Genomic DNA, 16,449 nt, shown 5'->3' on the forward strand with positions numbered 1-16,449 from the left:
TTGCCTCGCATCATCATCGCTTGCAACGCTGCTCACACGTGTATCGAAAAAAGGGTCTCGAGCGGGGGGAGGGTGGACGGAAATAAGCGGCGTGGTTTTGCTCCGAGAAAAAGCGTGTGTGATTTACTGGGTGCGAACACGTGAGTTTCACGTTATTCGTACTGTACCAAGTGCGTGGCTCTCGCGATGTAACCGTAGTACCATACCCACAAAAAGGGAAGCCGGCGTCACGTAGTTTTTCAATGAGGGTACTATGGTGAAATGACAAAATGCCATTGCCCTAAAGTAAAGTTTGCGGCTACCATGGCCTTAGCTTCGATCTTCCTCGGAGACGAAGCGGTCGTGGCGTCATTGGTCGAAGCTTTGGGCTTTTTTTTTTCGTTACGTGTAGATATAAAATAGTCGGCTATTGCTTGCAGCTAGTATAGTTTGCCGAACAGATGCCGGTTGGGGGTGGGACATGTGATAATGACGTTGATAAAAAAGAAGAAGAAAAGGCAGAAGAGGAAGAAGTACACGGCCAGCTGTGTTTAGTGTAGATCTTGCTACTGTTTTCATATCACGTCAATAGTTGTCGTTAGTCAGGGGAAGTGACATTGCATCAATTGATTGAGCACTTGTTTTTATTTGTGTTGATATATACTTGGTATCCTACCTGATCCATATTTATACCCATCATCCTTCGATGTCGGCGCATCGAATAAATTCGTAAAAACGTTCCATAAAAAATAGCAAAAAAAGAGATCGATGACCATCGCCGTCTATGCAAAGACGTAGCAAGGGATACCGTACTATAAAACATGTTAGCCAATACCGTTCACATAAATTCCCAAGGCGATGATAAAACGTACGTTGGTAGGAGCGTTGAACTTGAGGTTCTTGTCCAGACCCGAAATCTCCTCAATCTCACTGTCCTTGAGATCAAAGCTGGTAACATCCAAGTTTTGCGCCAGGCGGTTTGGCGAGTTGGACTTGGGGATAACGCTGAGACCGCGCTGGGTGGACCAGCGGAGAAGAACCTGGGCGGGAGTCTTGCCGTGAGCCTCTGCGATCTTCTTGATGACGGGGTGGTCGAAAAGAAGAGGGGTGTCGGCAGCGACCTTCATGTCGCACTCGAGGAAGCTCTGGGGGCCGAACGACGAGTAGGCGGTGACCTTGATGTCGTGCTGGCGGGCGAGCTCAATGAGGTAGGGTTGGACGTAGTAAGGGTGGTGTTCGATCTGAAGGGTAGCGGGCTTGACCTTGGCGTAGGTGAAGAGGTCGAGGAGGAGGGCACCGCTGTAGTTGCTTACACCAATGCTCTTTGCGAGGCCCTTGCTCTTGATGTCCTCAAAGGCTTCCCATGTGCTTTGTAGGCTGGCGTTGCTGTGCTCGATCTTGCTCTCGCCATCGTAGTACCAGCCAGGTGGGTAGCGGACCTTGGGGTCGACGTATTTGAGGGCGACGGGGAAGTGGATGAGGTAGAGGTCGAAGTAGTCGACGCCCCAGTCGGCAAGTTGCTTGCGGACGATGGGCTCGACTTGCTCGCGGTCGTGGAAGGTTTGCCAGAGCTTGCTGACGATGAAGAGGTCCTCACGCTTTACAAGGCCCTCCTTGATGGCGCGGGCAACACCCTGGCCGCACTCGACTTCGTTGCCGTAGTCTGTTCAAGATTGAGTCGTCAGTATGGGCTGCATGAGCACGTGAGGAGGCTCGGGCTTCGTTCCGATGGACGACGCTAACATTCCGATGTGCAGAGCCAAGCATGTACAGCAGCCACCGGTAATTCGGGGCGTCTCGCGGTAACAGGCACCGATTCTGCTGACCATTTGCCAGATGGTGGGGTTACAGGATGAAGAGAGAGAGAGCAGAGAAAAAAAAATGAAGTGCCCAACACAAGTTTACGTACCGCATGCGCCGTCAAACAGCCTGTAGCCAGCCTTGATGGCATTGTAAACAGTATCGGCACAAGTGGCATTGTCGACCTTCCACAGGCCAAAGCCGACCTGGGGCATCTTGTTGCCATCGTTGAGGGTGACGAAAGGGACGTTTGAAGCCATTGTAGCGAAAAAGCTGCGACTGGCAAGTCTAGTCTTGAAAGCTGGTACGGTATGCGCTCGAGGGGCAATGCAGCGAGTCTTGATTGACGACGACGACAGCAAAGCAGAAGAAGTAGAAGAAAGAGATGTGAAGGGACGAGGAGTAGAAGCAGTGGAAAAGGCAGCGGCGCAACGCGTGGTATTAATACTACCGGCACGGCAAATGGGTCTAGCAATCATGGCTCCGTGATATCAAACGTGTATTTTGCAGACGGAACTTCAGACCATTCTGCCCCCAGGCACAACAAACAGCCTGCCGTCTATATAACGCCGTGTCAGAGGCTAGTTTGGGCCAAATGACCCTGCGTCTTCACCCGGACGACTGGGTTAACCATGCCTTTGCGTTGCCTCGTCGAGTCCTCATTCGCCATCGGTATGCTTGCCATTTAACCCTGCCAGGACCACTGTAGCCTTTATGACGGCTACTCAGCAGCGCGGCAGGTAGCTACACGTCGTCTTGTGTAAGCGTAACTTTGGACGGGTTCGCCGTCTGTCTCTTGCTCTCTCTCTCTCCCAAGTGCCCGGCAAATTCTACAACGGCCAGGATAAATAGCGGCTCCTCTCAACAGTCTGGCATCTCGAGGGGCCTTGGTCAAGCTCAAACAGCAGCGTATCATGGCCGGTATGGGTGGTAAAAAACGGGCGCGGCAGCATATCAGAGCGAGGGGAGTTTTGCGTGGTGGGGTAGCATGTGCCCCTCTTGCTCCACAATGCGGCCCTGCCACTGCGCGGTAGGCGGATAAAATACCTGTTAGTAACGAGGCACCGGATAATTGTTTCGCACCACGGCCTTGACGTACCAATCGACTAAAGCCTCAAGCTCTGCAGACTCCGCCTTACGGCCTTCGGGACACCGTGTTCCTTATTAAGCGCCCGATACAACAACTTTCCGTGTGCACGTGGTGTCCAGCTCAACCTGCAGTCGACATGGCATCAAGATAACATTGCAGAGATAGCACCTGCTCACCCCACACCAACATCAGACACAACCAACAGAAACGTGAACTTTGGTTGGCCGACGCCACCATCGATAACAATACACTATTCATACTAAACACATCATGCCCACTCGGGACGCAGTCGTACATGTTTTTTTCCTTCCGCGCCTTGCCCGTCATGCGCCAGACCAAACACCAAAGAGCAAAGTGCCCCTTTCGCTGCAAATACCCACCCTATTTCCGCGAACTCGCCATCTCTCCATATCTTCCTCTCTGTTGTGTCGTATCGTATGCTTGTAGGACCCTCGCCTGCGACTCGTCCGTCTGCGAGAATGCATACCCTCGCTGCTTGCGCATACGCTGTACCTGTCGTACCTTTCGGATGGCTTTTTGAAACTGCTCCATTCTGCACACGTATTAGCCTTTCGTCGTTTGTACTACACAGATCCAGAGCGACGTACCGTGGGCGATAATCCTGAATGTTGTATTTTTGAATTTCCTGAACGTGGTGGTAGCTCTGCGGAAAGTACATCCTCTTTGCGTACTTCCATGCAAAGTCTCGGATCAAGCAAAGCGGCGGTAGTACCACCAGCATGGCCCAGAATCGCGGGTCGGGGAAGAGTCGCTCAATCACACCAACATATTCGTTCGAGATGCCGGCCTTGGGCGCTACAATGGCGTAGATGGGCATGAGGATGAACCAGAGAAGCATCGAACCTGGGATAGCCAGCACAGTGTACTTTGTCCAGATGTTGGTGATGAGCGAAGCCTTAAGTAGCACAGTTGCAAGATTAGCAGTGTAGGCTGCCGTACCCCAAACCCAATGACCTGCATTGCGGCCATCCCACTGCGGCCAGTCCCAGATGATGAAAGCCTGAGCGCCAAAATAGAGAATGAGCGAGTGGTAGAAGCCATTGCCGACCCAGGACCAGAACGAATGCATCCTGAAGAACACACCCGACTGACTAAGCCGGTAGAGTTGTGGGTATCGATCCAGCAACCTCGCGCTCACAAACTGGTCAAAAATACCAAGCACAAAAGGCGGTGCTGCCGTGAAGAAGACGTTGTAAAAGGTGAGCGTCCACGACTCGTAGATAATCTGTCCGGAAAAGCCGTTCTGGAAAGAGTACCAAAACTGTGTCATGAACATGGCAATGTTCTTGTAGAAAGAGTACAGAATGACCTTGCTGACACGCTGGTAACTCCATGCACCGTGGACGAGCAGGAGCTTGCGTAGGTAGCGGAATTGACCAATGGCAATGTCTGCACTACGAGCTGCCTGGAGACCTTCGACACCACTGATACCAACACCAACGTGGGCAGCCTGGATCATGGAAACGTCATTGGCTCCATCACCAATGGCCAACAGAATCGACTTGAGATGACGCTTGACGAGCTTGACAACAAGGGCCTTTTGGAGGGGAGAGACACGACAACAGATGACAGCCTTGCACCGGACGGCGAGATCCAGGAATTCCTTTTCGAGATCGCGCTCAAGGGCGTACGTAAGTGATTTACCGTCAATGACCAGAGCGAGGACATCCATTTCAGCCCCGCCTTGACTCTGGCTGGTAATCGCTTGGTACTTTTTGCGGATGTTGTCTCGTGTGGCTTCCTTGTTTTCCTCGTTGATGATGAGAAGACTCATGTCCTCGCTAATCAGCTTGCAACTCATACCAATATTGATGGCAGTCTCTTGGCGATCGCCAGTCAGGACCCAGACCTTGATGCCGGCGGATTGCAGAGTCGCAATAGTGTCTGGGACACCGTCTTGCAGCTTGTCCTCGATAGCAGTTGCTCCCAGAAGAGTCATGTCGCGTTCAATGAGTTCGGCAGCCTTGTCCAGCTCTTCGGCACGGTTGCCACTGACGGTTGTCTGCGCAGTGTTGAAAATCGACCACCATTCCTGGAACTCGTCCTCTGGAATCTCACGCATGGCCAGACAGAGGGTGCGGAGACCCTCGGAGGCGTATTCTTCCAGATGTGTCAGGGTCGCTTCTACATACGGGTTGTCCTTTGAAAGTCTCTCCAAAATGACAGTATCGGCACCCTTGGTAAAGCATACAATCTTGCCTTGGGGCGTGCGGAAGATGGTAGACATTCTCTTTCTTGTAGAGTTGAATTCACAGACAGCCAAGAGTTCGTATTCCAGTTGACGGCCGTCGACCTCGATAATGACAGCGCGCGGTTTTCGTGCAATGAACCTGTAACCCAGAGTCACGGCGCCTTCGACCAAAGCACCCTCATCCGGAGAGGCAGCTTGGTACTTGATGGCGCCTTTTTCTCCCTTCATTTCGGGAATAACGGTATGACATGTCGCGAGAAGAGTAAGGAACTGGTCGATTATGTGCTTGTTGCGATGCGATTGTCGGTTATGCTCGAGCTGCTTAAAGTCGTGAATTCCAACCTCAACCCCGTCTTCAATCGTCGCACGTCGGTCTTCGGGAATCTCGTCGGCATACTGGATACCGGCAATGGTAGACTGCTTAAACTCCATCATGTTACATGTCAAGGTACCTGTCTTGTCAGAAAAGATGTACTCGATCTGGCCGAGTTCCTCGACGAGGGACGAAGTTCGGCATTTGGCGGGTGTGTCGGTTGGTTCATAGTAGATGTCGAGGTCAGAGTCGATCAGACTTCCAGTGTAATACTTTACGATTTCGATTGTTACGAAGAGCGAGATGGGTACCAGGTTGGAGTACAGGACCCAGTAGGTCAGTAGGTCGCGGAAGAATTGCTTGGCACCGTTGAAACCAGGGAGATAGAGGTAGGTGAGGTTATCTCTCCGAGTAGATTGTATGATGACATCGCCAATGGAACTAATGATGCTGAGACAGATGAGGATGATCACCAGCATGAGAATTTGCTTGTTGACCATTCTCTCTACGGCTGTCGTCTTGATAGGGGTGGCCGTAGCGTTCCTCATGAGCTTCGTTTCATGTCCGGTAAAAACGACCACACCATGGATCCAGGGTGTATTTCGCAGCGTAGCGCCACGCAGCAGTAGCTGATCGGGTGCCAAAGGTAGTTCCTTCTCTCCTCCGCCTGCGGCAATGGTCAAGGTGGCTTCATAAGTGTAGAGACTGCTGTTGGGTTGCTCGGATCGGATTCTGCCGCCTAGTCTTGCGAGTTCTGCCGGACTGACAAAGTCGGCAGTCTCGGGAATAGCCTGCTTGATCTTGAGGTTCGTCTCGCCGTCCAAGTTGGCGGTTTCGATGTAGCAAAGACCCTCGGGCTCGGAAGAGGCGAGGAGGACGAGATCGGTGGGGAAGGGCTGCTCGGATTCAACGCGCACAATGTCTCCCACGGCGACATTGACCCACTTGGTGTCTACAAAAGTAGAACCCTTGAGGACCTGAGCCTTTGAGTTGTTGAGTTCCGAATCCGACTGTTTCCGCCGGTAGTCTTCAATGTATTCCTTGACGGCGGATACGAATAAAACAATGCAGAGCGGGACAATTGTGGTGTATCGCGAGGTGGGCGAGATGCCGGGAATCTGCTGGAGGATGGCGGTAAATAAGAAGAAGAGATTGGCGTATTTGGAAAACTGCTCGTACAAAAACTTGGGGAGGAAAGTGACAATGTTGTACTTGGACGTCGAGATGTGGTTGTCGACATACTTGTTGGCCAAGTTTGCGGGCGGGTTGTTGAGGTGGATGATGCGGGGGCCAAGGGTCGAGGGGTCTGGTGCGCCTCCGCCAAAGCCAAACTTGAAGTTGCTGGGGCCTTTTTTCTTCTTCTTGGACGATGAACCGTCGTCGTAGGCGCTGGCGGGCTCGTTTGCGCTGGGCTGCTGTGGGTGGGCGGCGTTCTCGGTCAAGGGCATGTCCATCTCCGAGTACTCTGAGCCGCGGCCCAGCATGTTCTTGACACGCCCCGTCAGGCCGCCGCCGAGGCTGAGGATGCTGTTCCTGTTGTGGGCATTCTTGGAGCCGCCGCGGGTGACGCCTGGCGAGGCCTGGTCGTATGCGCCCCCGGCGGCGTAGTAGCCCTGTGCCGAGGCATCGTCGTCGTGGGGGATGTCGGCGTCAGAGTAGCGCTGGTAGTTGTTCAGGTCCGAGGTCTGCGAGTAGGCCCTGGGGTTGCTTCCTCCGCCCACGTAGGGTGAGCCTGCGGGAGGAGCGCCTGGCCCGCCCGGCAGACCCTGGGTAGACCTGCCACCGCCGACAAAGTCATCATACGAGACCGAGGGCCGGCCCTGTGGTGGGGCGTCTGAGGCGTCAATGTCGTAGCGGTGCAGGAGGTTGTGGTCGCCGGTTGGGGGCGGTGCGCCCGAATTGTATGCGGGCCGGTGGTCGTCAAAGTCAATGAGGTTGTCGCTATGAGGCGGTCCACCTGGCGGCCTGCTGGCCATGGCGGCCGTCTGTCGTCTTGGGCGTCCTGGATCCGCTCAGCGCGTTTGCTCTGCTAATGCATCGAAGAGCCGCTGCAGTCTGTCGCCGTGTCGTGGGGAGAGGAGTGTGTGGGTGCGTGCGTGGGGGGGAGTGGTGATTGCGGCCACGGGCGGAGAGGTGGGCGCTGAAAATAGTACAGTGGTAGTCGCACCTCCGCGTTGACCGGCGGTTCGTGTATCAGGAGTGTGTGTGGGAGAGAATGCGTGTGTGAGCGAGAGGGCGGGTATGGCAAGGCAGATGCGACGCGCAACAGAGGGAGCTGGCAGCGGGCTATGGAGTGCAGCAGCAGCAGGATGACGGGTTCAGTGTGCAGGAGTCTGGCCTGACTGTGGGCTGGGTGCGAGGAGTGTCGTCGTCGAAAGATGTGTAGGCACGGGCCCCGAGTGCTGAGCGAGCAGCGAGCAGCGAGGAGCGAGGCAGTGCCTAGAGTGTACGTACATACGACTGCTTCCCTGCTACTCTGGCCAAGCTGCTGCAGCCGCGCCCCTGGTGTCGACATGTCTGTATCCACCCCCGAGCGAATGACACACTGCTCGCCCCCCCTCGACCAAGTCTCCAAATTGCGCCGAGTCGACCTGGACGTGTGAGACTGTCTTCTCCTCGACGTCCTGCTCCTGTCCAGGGCCATTACGCGGCGCCGCCGTTGGGAAAGACATTAGGTGGAGCACACTGACGTTGCGCCAAGCAAGCCCTCTATCCCTACTTACTCGATTCTAGAGTACACACTGTCCTCGTCGTCGTCGTCAATCAAATGCTAGTCATCCTCCAACATGCATGTATGTACATAAATATATGTACGGGGTCTGTCGTCGTGGAATGCAGGGCCATGACCCGACTTTGAGACACCAAGCACGTTGGCCCGCCATGGGTATTGAAACCAATCCAGTATAAACTTCGTCGCTGCGCCCTCTGCCCTGCGTCCTCGTCCACTGCGGGCGCATCCCAATTTAACTCACGTATGCACTGTGCTGCGGCCTCGTGGACATGCCGAAAACCACGACCCGAGCGCGCCGTATCGCAGCAATGTCAAGCCTTGATTTGGGCATCGTCAAAGCTGCCACTCGAGACATGTGTACTGACAGACTGTTATACCAGGGCCTATGTTGCCAAGTTGAGCTGGTCCAGTCCGCCATCTCGTAACGGTACGGTACCCTAGTGGCGCTGGCGACTCTTAAAATAGGTAGCGGTACGTACCTCGCCAGGGACGCATCCACTATTGGCCCATGAGACCACATCTCACTTGCTTGCCCTCACCGCGCCTGACCTACGCCCACCCAAGTACATACTTAGCCTCAGCACTGCCTGGACCTGCGTATTATTCCTGCCATGCAACTCTTCACTATTACTGCAACCTACATGACGGTCCTACTTGTCACATGCACAGATACATCTCATCTCAATCTTGGCTTGGCATCTCTCTCGCCTACAATGACAATCTGCCGAACCCTCCCATGGTTCGCCATCCGCTAGCGCCAATCTTCGCGTCCCGTGGCCAGAATTTTCCTCCACCCCACCGTACCCTGCATACTTGCTCTTGACAGCGCACATGGTTTCTTTTTTGGCTATGCATGCGCTTTCACACATTGCGTCGCTACATATCGAGTCTATCTCTGATTTTTTCCCCATCGAAAACAGCAATAGCCCGGCTAGCTCAATCGGTAGAGCGTGAGACTCTTAGTCTTTCACGGTCTAACAGACACGATTACTCAGTACATCTCAAGGTTGTGGGTTCGACCCCCACGTCGGGCTTGTACGTTATTTTTTGCTCTTTCATCATCCATCCTACTCGTTGTTTCATTTTGGTACTTCTAGCCATGCTTCCATGAACCAACAACATCTCGCTACCCTTCTTTTTACATGTTCGAGTTCGCCCAAGGAAAAAAATGCGCCATAGGCATTGTAATGGCAGACTGGTGCGCATGTTAACAGCAAAAATCCCCTAGTGCGAAGAGCGTATCAGAAGCAGTGAGTACAAAATCAATGACAGGAACTACGGATGCATCCTCTCCTACCAGACCCATTGTGTATCAATCGCCAATAAGTCTTTCGCTGGACACATTTCCAAGGCAACCACCCACCTACGGTTTGACGTCTTCATTGTACAAACCAAGCATTTCACGCAACATAGACACATTTCTCTTATTTATATTCTGATTCAATACTTTTGCTCATCATAAGTATTCCTCTCTAGCCAATTAGATAATACACATGCTCGCAAACAGAAACTCACACCAACAATCCTCACTCTGCTTCATACCTTCAACGCAGCACGTTAATCTCATTACATCATCTCGCCCACCTTTGCCCCAGACACCTTACACCAGAGACACCAGCCTCACCGATTACCCAACGCAGCTCTCCCAAGCCCCATATTTCCTTTTCCCCCATACGCCAATACCGGTGACCCTGACCTATTATTAGCCAACCCCCCCCCCAAAAGATTTATAGTTGTACAGCTACAATGTGACCTCAATACTCTGGACGCCTAACTTCACAAACAGCCTCCCAGCATCCACATTGCACGAACACCCACAAACCGTACTCCCAACCTCGTAAAAGGATAGTTCGAAACCGCGCGGAAAGAAGCCCAAAATAAATAAATAAATACATGCGCTTGTGATGCGCAAAAAAAGCCACTTTTTCTTAACATTCACCGTTCGTAATAGTTCATCGTGCAATTTAGGTCTAGTCTAATCTAAAATCCAGACGCCTCCCTCCGTTCCGCAGATTGGCGCACAGCACACGACACGCCGAGTTATACAAAGGATGTTTCTGCGAGATCCCCGTGGCGTCCAATCGGACTAGTAGTAAGTAACTGGACACAATCATGTGGAGAAACTACCCAGGTGCCAAGACAATACAGTCCGGTACAATATGTGGCGTTGAGCAAAGTAAATGCGTAACAGTGAATCATAAGGGGTGTTCGACTCAGCCTGTAAGTCGTACAAGCGACACGACAGTCGTGGTGGAAAACAAAGCTGCCCCCCCCCTTAAAAAAATACGTCCCTTGCTCTAGCAACGATCGGATCTCGTACCTGAATCAGCGAGAAGAAAAGCGCTACTATTCGATAGTCACAGGATCGATGATGGAGCTGCGGGGGGAGGTTTCCAAAGTAAAGGGAGGGGGGGGACTGGCCGTGTGGGTGAGCGCCACAATCGATATTAGTGATGTAGATCGTTCTACGGAGAAGCTCGGGAGGGCCCGCGCCCGACGCGATCGATTGACTATTTTGGATTAAGATGGTTCGTTCAGTGGTGGATCACGGACTTGCACATGATGATTTGCTAATGGCTGGGCTGAGATGGAGATGGGCAAGGTGGCGCTGTGGTGTAGGCTTGAGGTATATTAAAGGGGGGGGGGGAGGGAAGAGAGTGCGACGCGCATTTTGGAATTGGCATCTCAGATCCAAAAAAACGAGAAGCGAGTAGAGACGATGGCACGATTTCTTCAGATCTTGCTCGCGGCTGCGAGTCTCGTTGCGGGACAGAGCGCCATATGTCCGAATGAAGTCGCTATTTACAATCCACAGGATCGGACGCAGTCGTTCACCAATAGTACATACTCTCCACGTTCCCATTAAAGAGCAGCAAATCTAACACACACACTCTCTCAGACTGGTTCCTCGTCCCCGTCCCCAAGGAAGAAGTCAAAAAAGCCCTCCAACAAGCCTTCCCCGCCCTTTTCAACCTCGGCGGCCTAAACCTCTTGCCCGTCCCAGCATCCCTCAACTTCCCCGCTGGAATGCACCCAGTTGTCGCCTCAGCCGGCATGACCAACGACATCCGACAAGACAACTTCCAAATCGCCACCGGCCTCATGTTCGCCGGCTCCCTAATTCCATACGTCGGAATCGGGTCTTCCCAAACGCCCCTAAGCGTGCCCCTCATAAACTACATTGCAGGCGTCGACGACGTAACCCAAGCCTACGTCGCCGGTATCATTCCCTCTGTCGTCGGTACGTCTTCCCCTTCTCCTTCTCCCTCTCTCCCGACTGCTAACTCGAACCCCCACAGCAACCATAGCAGGCATCCTCTTCCGCATCGGCGCCTTCATCCCCCTCTCCTCCCCCTTCCAATCCTACTCAGACGGCTCCCTTGGCATAAACTCCAAATGGGCACAAGCACCCAACCCCGCCAGCGGCCCCGGCCTCTACTCCGAAGCCATTGACCTGAAATTCGTAAACGAGGCCAACCAAGCATCGCCGCGGTACACACTCGCCCAGTGGAAACGCATCATCAATCAGCCCTGGATCCTGGCGAATACGGCGAGTTTGATAAACCCAAAGTGCCAGAGGAGTACGTTTTACTTTACGAATGCTACGGCGGTGCCGACGTTTAGGACGGGCAATGTGACGCTAGGCCCGTCGGCAAGTGTGGATCCGTTGACGGCGGTGCTGCAGAAGGCGAGTCCCGATGGGAGTGGGTTTTATGGCGGTGTGTATGGGTTTACGGCGTGTGCGCAGAATGTGGGGTATGGGGCGGTGGTGCCGCAGGGTGAGGATTGCGAGGTTGCGGCACAGATTGTGGCGAGTTCGCCGGGGGCTTGGTAGGTGAGTTGGAGATGGGGAGGGGGAAGGAGGGGTTGTGAGTAGTAGTAGTAGTAGGGGTATGGAGTAAGACGTTGTATGGTTCAATAGTACTACCGGAATGTGACATCTAGTATTCTACTTTTGGTAATCTTTTCGTTCGAGTAATCTGTTGTGTAGCATTGCGTTTTTGCTGTGTAGTCTTCCCTGGATGCTTTCACGGACGGCCTAAGTCAATGCCCCTGTGTTCTTTTTTGTATTGACGAAGTTTTGAGCAGCGGTCAGCTAGGTTCCCGTATTGATTGCGCTGCTGGAGGAGTCGAAAGGCGGTGGCTTTTAGGATGTTGAAATCACGGTAGATGTCTTGCTTAGTCCTATCACCGCGCCGATCGATAGCTTCAAAGAATCGAGCACGCGTCGGAGTATCAAGACGCGAATGCAGGGGTCGCTTCTCTGAAGATGGAGAAGTCATTTTTCTAAAAGATCATTTGAGGATGTCGTGTTCTTATTGAGATACACAGCTGCAAATATGTTTGGAACTATCGAGGTTACGTCATTTTGGTGTTGTGGCGCGAACCCTGCCTGCACGGACTTGTATTATTTTTTCTGCTGAGGGGTGTTTGGATCTATTATTTTCAATACACATATCTTATTTTGGCCGGAGTAGTGCTTTGAAGTGAAGTATGCGGTATTCGTGTCGTCAATATTTGCCCTCTAGCGACTACTTTTCCGTAAGGATTGCCTTCCCATAAGAACTACTTTTCCGCAAGACTGCTTTTCCGTTGCATAGAAATCCCCTTTGGCGTCTCTGTCAGCATCTCTACTCATCTTCACATTCGTAAGAGCACTTCTACGCGTTACATATCCCGGGGATTTTTCCGAGTCTTACGGAAATAACAACGACGACGCGAATGGTCATGGAGATACTATACCAGCTCAGGCTAGACCAAACGATTAGCAAGCGGAATTGACGTCACACTTACCCGAGATATCTATGTCTATTGATGGCGAGAACGTTGGTCATGGATGATAAATTGTGGGCTGGGTGCTCGATTATTCACCCATCGCTGTTTATAATAAGACCAATTGAGAAGAATTAGAGACATAGAATTCCCATCTTCAGCGGTCGCCGTAACATAACACGATTGATACCATGGATCCTGAAAGAGAAAAAACTCGAGACGAAACTGCGTCATCACTATCCAGCGCAAGCATGGACCTCGAGAGTGGAAGAAAATCTAGATCAAGACGAAGAAGTGCATCAACAATGTCAACCATATCCACCGACACCGAATCGGACATCTACGACCCCCACAACGACGGACACCGACCCACACGTAGGGAACTAGCAGAAAGCATTTCCCGTTCACGTAGTCGACGCAGCCAACTACGAACAGGACCAGCAACAACCACTGGGCTAAACCAATCCCTAAACTGCACAATATCCCGCCGAGACACCGTCCTCTCGCGAATCCGGACTCGACCAAATGTAGCTCCATTTACACACCCGTTAGCACACCAACCCACAACCGCAGATGTCCTCGTCGACTTTGACGGCGAAGACGATCCCTACCGTCCTATCAACTGGCCCACGAAAAAGAAAGTCCTGACAACACTCATGTACGGTCTCACCACCATGAGCGCAACCTGGGCTTCGTCCGCGTACTCCGCAGGCACCAGACAAATAGCCGCAGAGTTCCACGTAGGCAACCAAGTAGCTGTGCTCGGTACTACGATTTTCCTATTTGGATTCGGACTCGGTCCCTTGCTCTGGGCGCCGCTGTCCGAAGTGTATGGACGACGGATCGCAGTGTTGACACCAATGTTTGTAGCCATGTGTTTCAGCTTTGGTAGCGCGGCCGCAAAAGATTTCCAAACGCTGATGATTACACGGTTTTTTGGGGCGTTTTTTGCGAGTGCGCCAGTGACGAATACGGGGGGTGTGCTGGGGGACTTGTATAGTCCGGCGTGGCGGGCCATGGCAATGGCCGGATACGCAATGGCGGTCGTCGGGGGCCCGTGTCTGGGCCCTATTGTTTCTGCAGCGTTTGTGGCGGATCCATCGTTGGGGTGGCGGTGGACAGAGTATTTTACGGGGATTCTTCAGGCGGCGACGCTGGCTATCGATGTCGTGTTCATCGATGAATGCTATCCGCCCAAGTTGCTGGTGTATAAGGCGCGGCGCCTCCGACATGAGACGGGGAACTGGGCGTTGCATACAAAGTTCGAGGAATGGGATGTTAGTATCAAGGAGCTTTCGAAGAAGTTCTTGATTCGCCCGATACAGCTGCTCACTACGCCGATTTGCTTCCTCGTCGCGCTGTATGCGAGCTTCTGTTACGGAATCTTGTACATGCAACTAGGCGGTATCCCGATCATCTTTGGCGAAATAAGGGGCTGGCCTGCAGTCAGCGCTACACTGCCTTTCCTGGGCATCTTGGTCGGCGCAATCATCGGATGCAGCATCAACGCTTACAACCAGATTCTCTACAACAAAGTATACCACGCGGCAGGTGACAGAGCCGTGCCTGAGGCCCGCTTGCCACCCATGATGCTCGGCTCCGTTTTGTTTTCCGCAGGCCAATTTATCATGGGATGGACTGCGGACCCAAAGTTCCACTGGATCGCACCGGTCATTGGCCTCGTGCTAATGGGTACAGGTTTCTTTACCATCTTCCAGGCTGCGCTCAACTACCTCGTTGACACGTTCACACTGTACGCAGCGAGTGCAGTGGCGGCAAACACGTTTCTGCGCAGTGTGTTCGCTGGCGCGTTCCCGCTAGTTGTTACGCCGTTGTATCACAATCTTGGTGTTGGGCCGGCTAGTTCCATCACGGGTGGATTTGCAGCCCTTCTTATTCCTGTGCCGTTTGTGTTTTATGTATTCGGTAAGAGGGTGAGGAGAGCGAGTAAGTGGAGCCGCGGGAGCGTGTTTGACTGATTGTGCTACATGGGGTTCTATGTGTAGTAGCCAGCGTTTGTTGAGAAGATACTCTAAATAAGATTTTGTCCCTATGAACCGTTGCATTTCTTATCCATCTCTCTTGACCACATGATCTATGGTATTAGGCTGACTCGAGGAATGTCGGAATCTAAAGTCGTATTCTACTCTGCTGGGTGGTGTGACTCGATGAGGGTTAAATCCACCTAGGACGTGATGATGCTCATTACCAATGACTAACTCTTTGAACTTCTTCCACTCCCTAAACCTGAAAAGCAACACCCTCCCTCTTAACCATAGCTTTGCCACCACTCGCAAATCCTGTGCCTTCACTCCGAATCTCGACCAATCCCGGCTTGGGCGCCTGTTCCTTCTTTTTCTTCTTCTTTCCTTCCTTGGCATCTGGCGCGGTGCTGAGATCGGCGTCACAGACATAACAATGTATCGTATCTGGTTCGGGGGCGTCATCATGCGCATCGCGGTGGTGACGATGTTCGGGCTTGAGAAACTTGTCGACGCAAGGCTTGCAGAGGACATGACCGCAGGGGATAGCGAGCATAGCTTTTGTACTGTTTGACAATGCCTTTTGGCAGCTTGGACACGTGCGCACAGGCTTGCCGGTCTCCGTCGACTTTTCTTCGTGGAAATGAACGCTCGTGAGGCCCTTGAGGGATAGACTGTGAGGCTGGTCGGGGGAGCTGGACGGGCATATTGGTGTGTTCTTTGCCTTTTCAGCAGTCTTATGGTGCTGATCAGGTGTCTCGCCTGGTACCCAGAAACTCGGTAGATGGCCTTTTGCAGCTTTGCGTTCTTCGTCCAGGTTGCGCTTTGCTTTTCGCTGTTCCTCGTTCGCAATGCGTTTAAGCTCCTCCTCGTCAATCTCAAACTTTCGCTTCGTGCCTCTGCCCTGGCCAGCTGCTTTGTGATCCTGCTCTTCTTCCACCATGATCTTGCCTCCCTCTCTTCCAACCATTTTTGCTGATGATCCTGCCTTGACAGAAAGTCCCTGCTGGACTAGCTCAAACTCTTCTACCGCTCGCAGCCTCGCCTCCTCTTCCTCGCGCAACTTATGCTCCTCTTCCTCGAGCTTTTGCCGCTCATTGAGCTTTTCCATCCGCTTCATCTCGTTTTTCTGCGCCAAGAGATTCGTCAAGGCACATTCCCGACAAAAGAGGTCGCCTTGCGAACAGCATACTGGATCTACTGATGGAAGAAGACAGAGCTGGCAGGAGCCGAATGGCAAGAATGAATCACGTGTGAGGCGCGTTGATTGTGAACCCCATCTATCCTTGAGCGAGTTTCGCTCATACGATGTGAAGACAGTCTTTGGCGGTGGCATGTTGAGGCGATGTGAGACGAGTTGGTTAGGAGTAGAGGCAAATGGTTGATAATGGCAAAGCGCGTCTCGCACCCATGTAGTGTTAGTTTGCGACGCGCTTGCAGTTGGTCACGTGCGTTGGTGCCAAGTTTGAGTCTACCAGATACTGTGTGGTGTATGTACTTGATCAGGTGACATTAATACAGGAGTATCGTAGCAGCAATACTACAATGGGGTATCGAGATGTCGGAATG

The 16,449-nt window shown here is 52.6% G+C and overlaps 7 protein-coding genes across 7 annotated transcripts; 3 read left to right on the forward strand and 4 right to left on the reverse strand.

Moving 5' to 3' along the window:
- Positions 1–761: 761 nt before the first annotated feature.
- Positions 762–2,039, reverse strand: COCVIDRAFT_111152 (hypothetical protein; the record flags this gene model as incomplete). The annotated part of the gene is made up of 3 exons (XM_014696589.1): positions 762–791; positions 852–1,642; positions 1,889–2,039. 3 exons carry the CDS (start codon positions 2,037–2,039, stop codon positions 762–764), a joined length of 972 nt encoding a protein of 323 aa, XP_014552075.1.
- Positions 2,040–2,067: 28 nt separating this feature from the next.
- COCVIDRAFT_111159 (hypothetical protein) lies at positions 2,068–2,220 on the reverse strand (the record flags this gene model as incomplete). The annotated part of the gene is made up of 1 exon (XM_014696590.1): positions 2,068–2,220. A coding segment is annotated over one exon (153 nt), but the record flags the coding sequence as incomplete, so codon positions are not given.
- A 1,030-nt stretch (positions 2,221–3,250) lies between these two features.
- On the reverse strand, positions 3,251–7,370 carry COCVIDRAFT_111210 (hypothetical protein; the record flags this gene model as incomplete). Its single annotated transcript, XM_014696591.1, has 2 exons — positions 3,251–3,422; positions 3,478–7,370. The coding sequence occupies 2 exons, from the start codon at positions 7,368–7,370 to the stop codon at positions 3,251–3,253; spliced, it is 4,065 nt and encodes a 1,354-aa protein (XP_014552077.1).
- Positions 7,371–9,053: 1,683 nt separating this feature from the next.
- COCVIDRAFT_55347 (hypothetical protein) lies at positions 9,054–9,218 on the forward strand (the record flags this gene model as incomplete). Its single annotated transcript, XM_014696592.1, has 1 exon — positions 9,054–9,218. A coding segment is annotated over one exon (165 nt), but the record flags the coding sequence as incomplete, so codon positions are not given.
- A 1,626-nt stretch (positions 9,219–10,844) lies between these two features.
- COCVIDRAFT_30464 (hypothetical protein) lies at positions 10,845–11,960 on the forward strand (the record flags this gene model as incomplete). The annotated part of the gene is made up of 3 exons (XM_014696593.1): positions 10,845–10,965; positions 11,025–11,366; positions 11,425–11,960. 3 exons carry the CDS (start codon positions 10,845–10,847, stop codon positions 11,958–11,960), a joined length of 999 nt encoding a protein of 332 aa, XP_014552079.1.
- A 1,243-nt stretch (positions 11,961–13,203) lies between these two features.
- On the forward strand, positions 13,204–14,877 carry COCVIDRAFT_30465 (hypothetical protein; the record flags this gene model as incomplete). Its single annotated transcript, XM_014696594.1, has 1 exon — positions 13,204–14,877. The coding sequence occupies one exon, from the start codon at positions 13,204–13,206 to the stop codon at positions 14,875–14,877; it is 1,674 nt and encodes a 557-aa protein (XP_014552080.1).
- Positions 14,878–15,139: 262 nt separating this feature from the next.
- On the reverse strand, positions 15,140–16,216 carry COCVIDRAFT_30466 (hypothetical protein; the record flags this gene model as incomplete). Its single annotated transcript, XM_014696595.1, has 1 exon — positions 15,140–16,216. One exon carries the CDS (start codon positions 16,214–16,216, stop codon positions 15,140–15,142), a length of 1,077 nt encoding a protein of 358 aa, XP_014552081.1.
- Positions 16,217–16,449: the final 233 nt, after the last annotated feature.

The sequence above is a fragment of the Bipolaris victoriae genome (genome assembly GCF_000527765.1).
Source record: "Bipolaris victoriae FI3 unplaced genomic scaffold scaffold_118, whole genome shotgun sequence".
NCBI classification, from domain to species: domain Eukaryota; kingdom Fungi; phylum Ascomycota; class Dothideomycetes; order Pleosporales; family Pleosporaceae; genus Bipolaris; species Bipolaris victoriae.